Source organism: Anolis sagrei, chromosome 4 (genome assembly GCF_037176765.1).
Source record: "Anolis sagrei isolate rAnoSag1 chromosome 4, rAnoSag1.mat, whole genome shotgun sequence".
In the NCBI taxonomy this organism is placed as follows: domain Eukaryota; kingdom Metazoa; phylum Chordata; class Lepidosauria; order Squamata; family Dactyloidae; genus Anolis; species Anolis sagrei.
The window spans coordinates 248870676-248882153 of NC_090024.1; the positions used below are offsets into that span (position 1 = coordinate 248870676).

The 11478-nt window shown below is 50.3% G+C and overlaps 1 protein-coding gene across 1 annotated transcript; it reads right to left on the bottom strand.

The window, feature by feature from the left end:
• Positions 1–3042: 3042 nt before the first annotated feature.
• On the bottom strand, positions 3043–11258 carry ZSWIM3 (zinc finger SWIM-type containing 3). Its single transcript, XM_060771798.2, has 3 exons — positions 11198–11258; positions 8537–8705; positions 3043–6332 (listed from the first exon to the last, which is right to left on the bottom strand). The coding sequence occupies exons 2-3, from the start codon at positions 8689–8691 to the stop codon at positions 4199–4201; spliced, it is 2289 nt and encodes a 762-aa protein (XP_060627781.2). The 5' UTR covers positions 8692–8705; positions 11198–11258; the 3' UTR covers positions 3043–4198.
• Between the last annotated feature and the right edge of the window lie 220 nt (positions 11259–11478).

Consider the following 11478-nt stretch of genomic DNA (forward strand, 5'->3'; position numbering starts at 1 on the left):
AAGCTATTTAACCTCAGCAGACTGAAAGCCAAAACCAACGTTACAACAACATCTGTTATAGAACTCCAGTATGCTGACGACAACGTCATCTGTGCGCATTCAGAAGAAGATCTACAAGCCACTCTCAACACCTTCGCGGAAGCAGACGAGAAGCTCGGCCTGTCATTGAACATTGAGAAAACCAAGGTGCTGTTCCAGCAGTCACCACCCAATCCCTCTCCAATGCCAGTAATACAGCTTAATGGTGTCACATTAGAAAATGTGGACCATTTCCGCCACCTTGGCAGCCACCTCTCCACCAAAGTCAACATCGACGCCGAAATACAACACCGCCTGAGCTCTGCAAGTGCAGCATTTTCCAGAATGAAGCAGAGAGTGTTTGAGGACCAGGACATCCGTAGGGAGACCAAGGTGCTTGTTTATAAAGCTATTGTCCTCCCAACCCTGCTATATGCCTGTGAGACGTGGACTGTCTACAGACGTCACACGCAACTCCTGGAACGATTCCATCAGCGCTGCCTCCGGAAAATCCTGCAAATCTCCTGGGAAAACAAGCGGACAAACGTCAGTGTGCTGGAAGAAGCAAAGACCACCAGCATTGAAGCGATGGTCCTCCAACATCAACTCCGCTGGGCCGGCCACGTTGTCCGGATGCCTGACCACCGTCTCCCAAAGCAGTTGCTCTACTCCGAACTTAAGAACGGAAAACGGAACGTTGGTGGACAGGAAAAGAGAGTTAAAGATGGGCTCAAAGCCAACCTTAAAAACTCTGGCATAGACACTGAGAACTGGGAAGCCCTGGCCCTTGAGCGCTCCAGCTGGAGGACAGCTGTGACCAGCAGTGCTACAGAATTTGAAGAGGCACGAATTGAGGGCGTAAGAGAGAAGCATGCCAAGAGGAAGGCGCATCAAGCTAACCCTGATCGGGACCGCCTTCCACCTGGAAACCAATGCCCTCCTCACTGCAGGAGAAGATGCAGAGCAAGAAGAGGGCTCCACAGCTACATACGGACCCACAAGGAAATCCATAATGGAAGACCATCTTACTCGTCCAACGAGGGATCGCCTAAGTAAGTAAGTAGACGTGTATATATTTGTGTGTTTACATGTGTATATGTATATTGAGTATATGTGTGTGCTTGTCTATATGCATATTTGTGTGTATATGTGTATATTTGTGTGTACAGGTGTATATGTATATGTACGTAGATGAACGTGTGTGTATATCTGTGTATGCTTGGGGATATATATACACACACACATATAGATATACATGCGTGTATGTATGTGTGCATGTGCATATGTATATAAGTGTATGTGTATGTATATATATATATATATATGGTGTATTTTTGGGGTTCTGCTGGGGTTTTTTCCTGTTTTTAGGGGTGATGAACACTCGTTAGCCTGGTAGGTGTATTGTGTCAAAATTTCATGTCAATTCGTCCAGTGGTTTCTGAGTTGTTAATCCCACAAACAAACATGACATTTAAATATTTATACACACACATACTAGCTGTCCCCTGCCACGCGTTGCTGTGGTCCAGTCCGTTGATCTGGGAAATAAAGTAATGAGAAAGTGTTGGTTTCTAATCTATGTCATGTCTTTCTGCTTGTGGGTCAACAGTATTTCTTGCTGTTTCTTTGTCACTGTTGATGTGGAGAGTGTCTGGTTTGCCCACCCTGGAACATGCAACATATCCTTGTCATTCTTTAGGGGACCCTTTCAAATCTAGGATACTGTATCTCTCTGTGTGTGGATCATATCTATCTATGGCTTGGTTGCTCTTTGTCAGGAGGGATTTGGTTGTTTTCTTGTCCTGGTGAAGGGAGTTGGACTGGATGGCCTTAAGTATTTTCTGTTGGTCAAGGGGGTTCTGTGTGGGGAGTTTGCCCCGATTCTGTCGTTTGTGGGGTTCAGAATGCTCTTTGATTGTAGGTGAACTGTGAATCCCAATGACTACAACTCCCAAATGTCAAGGTCTATTTTCCCCAAACTCCATCTGTGTTCATATTTGGGCGTATTGAATATTCGTGTAGAGTTTGGTCCTGATCCATCTTTGTTTGCGTCCACAGTGATCTCTGGATGTAGGTGAACTACAACTCCAAAACCAAAGGACACTGCCCACCAAACCCTTCCTGTATTTTCTCTTGGTCATGGGAGAACTGTGCGCCAATTTTGGTTCAATTCCATTACTGGTGGAGCTCAGAATGTTCTTTGATTGTAGGCAAACTATACATCCCAGCAACTACAACTCCCAAATGACAAAATCAATTTTTTAGTAAAGGACATACTTTGGGTTGTTAAGTGCCTTGTGTCCAAATTTGGTGTCAATTCATCCAGTGGTTTTTGAGTTCAGTTAATCCCACAAACGAACATTACATTTATATATATATATATATATACACACACACATATACATACATATATATACACACACACACACATATATATACACACACACACACATATATACACACACACACACACACACGCACACACTAGCTGTACCCACCCATGCCTTGCTGTGGCCAACCTTCCCTCCCTCTTTCTCTCCTTTCTTTCTCCCCTTCCTTCCTTCTCTTCCTCTCCCCCCCCCCCCCCTTTTCTTTCCCTTCCTCTTTCTCCCATTTTCTCTCTCCTGATGTTTGGCCTGCATCTGTGGCAGGCATCTTCACAGGTTGTGAGGTCTCATTTGCTTAATGACCTTCTGATTGTAACTGAAAGACCTCACAACCTCTGAGGACGCCTGCCATGGATGCAGGCGAAATGTCAGGAGAGAATGCTTCTAGGACATAGCCAGACTGCCCGAAAAACCTACAACAACCCAGGCTGTGGAAAGTTTGGTTCCCCCCCCCCCCCATCCCCGCTTCTTTTCCAGTTCTTAGTTCTTTCTTTGACCTCCTAGAGAGAAGCTGCCTTGCGCCTTCTGCAAAATAAACCCATCACAATGAAGGTGTCTCAGAGTTCACTCATTTACAGGCTGGCCAGAAGTTGAAGTTCACTCCACAGTCATGAAAAACCACAGCAGCCACATTAACTCAGAATTCAAGGGGTTTATTGGAACCAGGCGCCACTCCGGCCTCGTTTGGAGTCCAGCTCAGCTCCGCAAGGGGTTTGGGGGTCAAAACTGCACCCCGGTGACCTTTTCCGCAGCCCCCTGAACTGGTTCCCTTCTTAAAGGGGGGGGGGAGCGCCCTTTTAAATTAACACGGCATAATTTATTCATAACGAATCCACAACCATTCCTTTGCCAAGATGGCGCGGGAAATGAACAGAACTAAAAAACGGCTTCAGCAGCAAAGCCGCAGAGTTAATAATAATAATAATACCAATAAAAAAACTTTTTTAACTCAAAGAGTGAGATCTGCATTTTCAACAACTAATTTGGTCTTGAGAACATAGCAGCAAAACCTGCCCCTCTGGCAGAGGCTTTGGGGAGAGCACCAAGGGGGCCCCGCCTCCCCTCAGACACCCCCACAAACACCTGGCCTCCACCTCAGGGGCTTCGGGGCTGAAACACAGACACAGGGTGCAGCGGACCTTCCCACACAACGCAAGAGAATATCAACAATCCCGGTGGGTTTCCTTAACCTGACCTAAGCTAAAATAACAATGTTGTGGAGAATGCAGAATAATACACCTGAATCAAGAATATCTGGCAACAAAAACCAACAAAGCAAGTTGTGCAGAGGACAAAAAACACAGAGGATACGACACCCCTTGGTATGAAGCGGCTTCCCTGATTGTCAAGCCTGCAGCCGGATGCTGGCCCCCCTCAAGGCCCTCGCTCCACTCTGGCCTGCCTTCGGGATACAGGAGGGGGTCTCTCAATGGCACTCAAGCAAGGCTGGCCTCACCTGCGTCCTGAGCAGAGGAACCCCGCTGCCCTTCGTCCCCCTGCACATCTCCCTAGAGCGGTTTCCTCCCGATGTTTTGAACTACAGCTCCCAGAATCCCTGATAATAGGTCAAAGCAGCCAAGACTTCTGGGAGTTGAAGTCTGAACACCTGGGGGCTAGAGTTTGGGGGTCAACGCCAACGGGGAAGGGGAGGCCCTTTCATGGCTGAGGTGTGGAAGAGCAACCCTGAGCTCCCTGGTCCAGGAAGGGCCGCAACGGGCTTGGAGAATGGCCCAAGCCAGGACCAGCCCCTCCGACCAGACGCTGGACTGACCGACTGGCCAAAGGGGCGTGTTTCAAGCCACCGGAGTCTGGCTGGTGTCCAGAGCGGCCCCGTGAGCGACCGAGGAGATTTGGGCTCCCTCCAGCTCTTCCTTCTTGACCCAGAGGAAGGGGAGGTCCCCCACGTTGCGGATGTGGAGGGGCTTCGCGGCCGCGGCCTCCTCTTCCCGCAGCTCGGAGCGCTTAGTCCAGATGCTGACGATCATGCGGAGGGTGGCGCTGCGCTCCTCCAGCTCCTGGCCCTCCTCGCTCTGCAGGAGCAGGTTGCCCAGCTCCGTGCTGAGGGACTGGATCATGTCCTGACGCTCCTTGGGTACTGGCGTGGCCACCGGCAAGCCACCTTGGGGCCACTCCAGGTGGTTCTGGCGCAGGGCGGGCAGGTGCTGGTACTTCCTCTGCCAGCGCTTGGCCACCATGCCCTCGTCCACCACCTGCTGGTTCGCCAGCAGCACCGCCAAGACGTGCCGGCAGGGCAGCTGGTAGCGGCAAGAGAAGTAACAGTTGCAGTTCCGGCCGCCCCCGCCGACCTGGTGGGTGTCCTCCAGCAGCTGGACCGCGGCCTTCCTCCTGGAGGAAGCCGTCACCAGCTGGGTGGACTTCTGCACCACGTCCCACTCGTTCAGGCACAGCTGGTAGGCCAGCTCCGTGCAGGTTTCCTTCAGGGCGGCCAGCATGGTGGCCACCGGCTTGGCCGGGCTGTGCCGGGCGCTCTGCTTGGGCGGCTCCTGTCCGGCCGCGGGTGGGGGGTGCTTTGGCGGCCGAGGCTTGCGCGGCAGGGGGGGCCGGGGCTGGCTCTTGAGCTCCTCCATGAGGATGCTGCGCCGCCCAGCGCCCGCCTTCTCCCCGTTGGAGGAGGGCTGGTTGAGGTGGTTCTCCAGGCCTTTGGTGTTGAAGTCGTTGGCGGACTCCACGAGGCGGAGGAGGCCGTCCTGCAGGGAGAGCTGGGGGCCGAAGAGGCTGGCCAGCTTCTGGGTGGTCAGCTCCAGGCTGTCGATGTAGGTGCTGCAGGCGTGCAGGCCCTTCTTGGCGTGGAAGTACCACAGCATCTCGCAGGAGAACCAGTGGGCCTGGAGGTGCTCAAAGAGGCCGGGGTCCACCAGGCCCTTGACCACGCGCGAGAGGGCCGCCAGGCTGGCCTCGGACGGGGAGAAGACGGCCTCGCGCAGGGCCGCACGCAGGGCGCTCTTGAAGGTCAGCGAGGCGCGGGACTTCTTCAGCTTGCGCTCCAGGAGCCGCACCGCGTGGTAGACGGAGAGCAGCACCTGCGCCGAGGGGAAGAGCTCCCGCAGGGCCTCCCGGTGGAGGAAGGCCACGTCCACCAGCACCGCCTTGACCCTCCTCCGGCCCCCCTCCGCCTCCCCCTCCCCCTCCGCGTTGAACTTCTTGAAGACGGAGAGCATCTCGCGCACGTTCTCGGGCGTGTCGTCCCTCAGGATGGCCAAGTGCACCAGCTTCCCCACCCGGTCCTTGCTCTCCACCAGGAAGGCGTACAGCGTGTGGCCCCCGCAGCCCACCACCCGGTGCAGCAGCAGGCTCTCGGGGAAACGCAGGAACAGGCCCTTCATCTTGCCCGTCTGGAAGCTCAGGCGCTCCAGCTCCTTGCTGCTGCCCAGGCGGAACGAGGCCAAAGAGCCCGCGTCCGTGCGCTGGAAGACCCGCATCACCTCATCGATGTGCACCAGGGGGGAGCTGCTGGCGCTGCTGCCACCGTATTCGCCCGCCTGAGGGGCCCCTGGCTCCTCAGAAGGAGAAAGGGAAGCAGGCGGGCACTTCTCGGCATCGGTTCTCGTGTTCTCGCTCACGTCGCTGTCGGCTTCGACCTTCACCTTCACTTCTGCAGGCTCCTCTTTGCGCAGCTTGGCCGGAGGGGCGCCGTAGGCTCTGGAGGCGGCCATTCTGGCAGCCAGCCTGGCCAAAGGGGAACGGTCAGAGCTGAACGAAGGGGCCTTGGGCTCCGCATGGATGTGGTTGGAGTTCAGCTCCGTGATCACTAGTCGGTCCAGCTCCTCGCTGTATTGCAGGACCAAGTAGGCCGGGCACAACTGGGGCTCCTCCTCCTCCTCTTGCTGCTGTTGTTGTTGTTTCTTCTTCCTCTTCTTCTTGGCCTGCTCTCGCGACTGAATGCAGCCAAACTTCACCCGCATGAACCTGGGGATCAGAGAAGAGGAGGAGCTGTAAGGGAGGGGTAGTGAGGTCTCACAATCTCTGAGGGTGCTTGCTTGCCACAGATGCAGACGAAACGTCAGGAGAGAATGCCTCTAGAATATGGCCACATGTTGGGCTTCATCCCTGACTGCACAAGTCTCCAGCTCTCAATGAGTAGCTAGCCTAGATAAGACTGAGGGATTCCTCCCCAATTTCCTGTAGCTAGGTTGTTTAAGAAGGGGTTAAAAGGGGGGATTGTCTTACTGATCTTTGCATGGCACTATCTCCTCCCCCTTTGAATACCTAGGAATGTAATCCTATAGGGAAACGTAACTTCCTCTTTTAAAGGTGTTTTTATTGCCCTGGCAAAAGCCATGTGGCCTGTCTCCATTTTCTGGCCCCTTCTCCCTTTGTCTTCTCTAGAGTGAGGAAGCATCCTTGCCATTGTCCAGGCAAAGATGTGTCACTTTTTCACCCATGTTCCAGCATTATTTTCAATTTTAATTTTACATTTGGCCTTCCCATAGTTTTTAATCATGTGGTCTTATTGTTAATGTTGCATTATTGTATTGTCCATGTTTTATTTTAATTGCTTGTATTGTTGTATTTGGGCTTGGCCTCATATAAGCCGCACCGAGTCCCTTGGGGAGATGGTAGCGGGGTACAAGTGTTGTTATTATTATTATAAAGATGCAGTAGATATAGTTACTTTTATTATTTTTCCTTTTCCTTAAAAGATAGCTCAGTGAAGCTAGTGAGCTCCAAGAACCTTTCCTATCTAGAATGGATTTTTTTATCTTTAATAAACATATTGTTTTTGATCCTATGAGTTGTGGATCTGCAATCCTGTTCCATCTTGTTGAATGGAAGCCAATCCTTGCTCACTACATGTAAGCTTCTGCTGCTTCTGAACTGTGCATCCTGCACTCTGCTATACTTTGGTGGAATCACCCCCAGAGAGGGTCATTTTTGAGCCTCACAACTCTTGATTCCCAACACCATATAGCCCCAAAAAAACAACCAAGTGATTCCGGCCATGAACGCCTTCGACAATACAAGTTAGACACTATTAAATCTTGTGTTTTATTTGAAAGTAAACTCTTACTAAAGAGAGCTGTACATAGCAACATAGTTTATGAAGAAACTGTTCAAGATGATAAAGTCAAGATACAAACTCTCTGAAACATTATGGAAGTTTCTAACCCTTCACAAGAAATGTGCCTGTATCTTGAAGTCCATGAAGTTATCAGTAAACAAAACCTGTGATCTTTTTAAAAAGTCTGCTTGCATCGCTGTCGGCGCAAAGCATCAGACAGAAATGAAATATCTACACACCTAGCAATCCTTCATTACTAAATAACCTTTGCTACACTGATTAAGTTGTGATCCTAACAGTTCACAATGGGCAGTGATCCTACCAGGTCAGGATCTATTATCCCTAATATTTAATACTGATGATGTTTAATTCTGATTTAATCTTTGTATATTTTATGTTGTATTGAATTGCTTTTAGAGTAAGACACTTTGAGTCCCCGAATGAAGAGAAAAAGCAAGATATAAATAATAATAATAATAATAATAATATTTAAAAATCTTTATTTATACCCCGCTACCATCTCCCCAAGGGACTCGGTGCGAGTTAAATGAGGCCGAGCCCACAATACATCAGTAAAAACAATAACAGTAATACAAATCAATACATAACTCATAAAAATAAGCAGTAAACATTAACAATAACACGACAACATTTAAAAACCTATGGCTGGCTAAATGTAATAATTAAAAATTTTAAAATAATGCTGAGCATGACCAGGTGGGATACAAATTTTTCGGAGAGGGATGGGGCATGTAAACAATCCTAGATCACTAATAAAGTGCATTTAGGGACATATTGCTGGGAATTTCCTTATTCTGGGAAGGCACACCATGATAATTTCTCTGATCGTACAGCATTGAGCCACGGCAGTTAAAAGGGTGCCAAACTGCATTTAATTTGGCTGCACCTACAGCAGGCAGGGGCCAACTTTGACCCTCCTCCAGGTGTTTTGGACTTCAACTCCCACAATTCCTAACAGCCGGTAGGCTGTTAGGAATTGTGGGAGTTGAAGTCCAAAACACCTGGAGGAGGGTCAAAGTTGAGGCTGCGCTTGGAGGGCATGGGCGTGACTGTCTCCCGTGAGCCCCTTGCCCACTCGCCCCCTTCTTACGTGATATCCTCCCGAATGTGGGTCCCGTTCTGTCGGTTGTGGAAGCGGACGGAGACGCAGCTCTTGAGGCCAAACTGGAGCCGGCTCTCCTTCTTGTAGGCGGCAAAGTGCTCAGAGAAGTCCGTGTAGTTCTTGAAGCAGGAGCCCAGCTCCATGGCGGATCCCGGCCCTGGGGAACGAGGACACATCGCAGTCACCCAACAGAATTTCCCAGAAGACTTCACAGCTCTGTTACCTCACCACTAGCTACTTTCAGTGGGATCATGAATTCTATGAACAGAAAGATGGATTAGCCATGGGGAGCCCTCTCAGCCTGGTCAGAGCAAATTTCTACACGGAACACTTTGAAGAACAAGCTCTAGAAACAGCAACAAAAAGCCCATCACATGGTTCAGATACGTAGATGACGCCTTGACCATTTGGAGCCATGGAGGAGAAGAACTTGTCTACTGTACTGGGGGCTTCTTTATCAGGACCTGCTAATCACTTCCCAACAAATGATTCCCCCCCCCCCCCGCCCCAACCAAGTAGGAAGCAGCCAGGCTTTGAAGTTGCAAAGCCATTCAATGCTAATCGACATTTGCAATGTCCACACTTGCCTGGATCAGGCAAGAGTTCTTTCTTTCTTTCTTTCTCCCTCCCTCCCACCCACCTGGGACATGATTCCACAGATAGATAATAATAATAACCCCATCTCCTACGTTCCCAACAGACCTCACAACCTCTGAGGACTCACAGCCACATGCGTAATATATATATATATGCATGCTCAGTGCATAATGAGTTCCTTAAAAACAAAAGAACCAATGAATGAAATCACACCAAATTTGGCAACAAAACGTCTCACAACACAAGGAGTGACCAACACTCAAAAAATTATGATTTTGTCATTTGGGAGTTGTAGTTGCTGGGATTTATAGTTCCCCTACAATCAAAGAGCACTCTGAACTCCACCAATGATGGAATTGGGCCAAACTTAGCACACAGAACTCCCATGACCAACAGAAAAAACTGGAAAGGTTTGGTGGGCATTGACCTTGAGTTTGGGAATTATAGTTCACCCACATCCAGAGAGCACTGTTGACTCAAACAATGATGGTTCTGGACCACACCCAAATATGTGCACAGATGGCGTTTGGGGGAAATAGACCTCGACATTTGGAAGTTGTAGGCACTGGGATTCACAGTTCACATACAATCAATGAGCATTCTGAATCCCACAAACGACAGAATAGGGGCAAATAATTTAAGGGTTGTTAAATGTATTGTCGAAAGCTTTCATGGCTGGAATCACTAGGTTCTTGTAGGTTTTTTCGGGCTATAGGGCCATGTTCTAGAGGCATTTCTCCTGACGAAATGCAGGTGAAACATCAGGAGAAATGCCTCTAGAACAAGGCCCTATAGCCTGAAAAAACCTACAAGAACCTAATTTAAGGGTTGTATGGCCATGTTCCAGGACCCCCGTGACCAACAGAAAACACTTAAGGCCATCCAATCCAACTCCCTTCATCAGGGCAAGGAAACGTAATTAAAGTCCTCCCGACAAAGAGCCACCCAGGCATCGATATAGATAGATAGATATGATTCTGGAATATTGTGTCCAGTTCTGGGCACCACAATTGAAGGGAGATATTGACTCTAAGCTGGAATGTGTCCAGAGGAAGAGGGCGACTAAAATGATAAAAGGTCTGGAGAACAAGCCCTATGAGGAGCGGCTTAGGGAACTGGGCATGTTTAGCTTGAAGAAGAGAAGGCTGAGAGGAGATATGATCAGGGCCATGTATAAATATGTGAGAGGAAGCCACAGGGAGGAGGAGGAGGGAGCAAGCTTGTTTTCTGCTTCCCTGGAGACTAGGACGCAATGGAACAATGGCTTCAAACTCCAAGAGAGGAGATTCCATCTGAACATGAGGAAGAACTTCCTGACTGTGAGAGCCGTTCAGCAGTGGAACTCTCTGCCCCGGAGGGAGTGTGGTGGAGGCTCCTTCTATTGAGGTTTTGAAGCAGAGGCTGGGTGGCCATCTGTCAGGGGTGATTTGAATGCAATATTCCTGCTTCTTGGCAGAATGGGGCTGGACTGGATGAGGGCCCAGGAGGTCTCTTCCCACTCTTGGATTCTAGGATTCACACACAGAGAGAGATATAGTATCCTAGATTTGAAAGGGACCCTTAAAGAAGGACTATGATGTGTTGCTTGTTCCAGGGTGGGCAAACCAGACACTCTCCACATCAACAGTGACAAAGAAACAGCAAGAAATACTGTTTACCCTCAAGCAGAAAGACATGACATAGATTAGAAACCAACACTTTCTCATTACTTTATTTTCCAGATCACCAGACTGGGCCACAGCAACGCATGGCAGGGGGCGGCTAGTTATTATTATATTTACACACACACACACACACACCCTTTCTTCTCTTCAGAGGAGACTCAAAGCGCCTTCCTTCCTTCCTTCCATTAGCAGCCCATTCCGCCCCCCGGTGCCTTTTGGGGAAACAAGCGTGCCTCTGGGCATGTGGGGAGCGCGGCCTGCTGGCCTGCCTGGCCCCCTCCCTCCCTTCCTTCCTTCCTTCTGAGATTTCCCCAGGAAGCCCCTCCTCCCCCCTTTCCTGCCCCACCGGAGACCCCTTGGGAGGCCAATTAGCACGCGCCCTAATTACCCGGCGAGGCCCCTCCGAGGAGGAAGGAGAGAAGGAGAGCCACCGCCACCCCTCGGACTGCCCTTGCGGATTCTCTCCCTGCGCATGCGCGTGGCAGGCACAGGCGGGCTCTCTCTCTCTCTCTTTATAAGCCCCGCCCTCCGAAGGAGAGCCCACCAATCGGGAGCTCCGGCGGCAAGCGGGCGGGCGGCTCCGCCAATGGCGAAGCAGGAACTCTTCTGCCCCGCGTTTCCTTAAGGAAACGCGGAAAACCGACCGGAAGTGAGTGTCCCGAACGGGAC

Coding starts and splice junctions, on each gene's coding strand:
- ZSWIM3 (XM_060771798.2), bottom strand. CDS start 8,691: ATGGAGCTGGGCTCCTGCTTCAAGAACTACACGGACTTCTCTGAGCAC. Junction 6,333..8,536: donor CACATTCGGGAGGATATCAC/GTAAGAAGGGGG, acceptor TCTGATCCCCAG/GTTCATGCGGGTGAAGTTTG.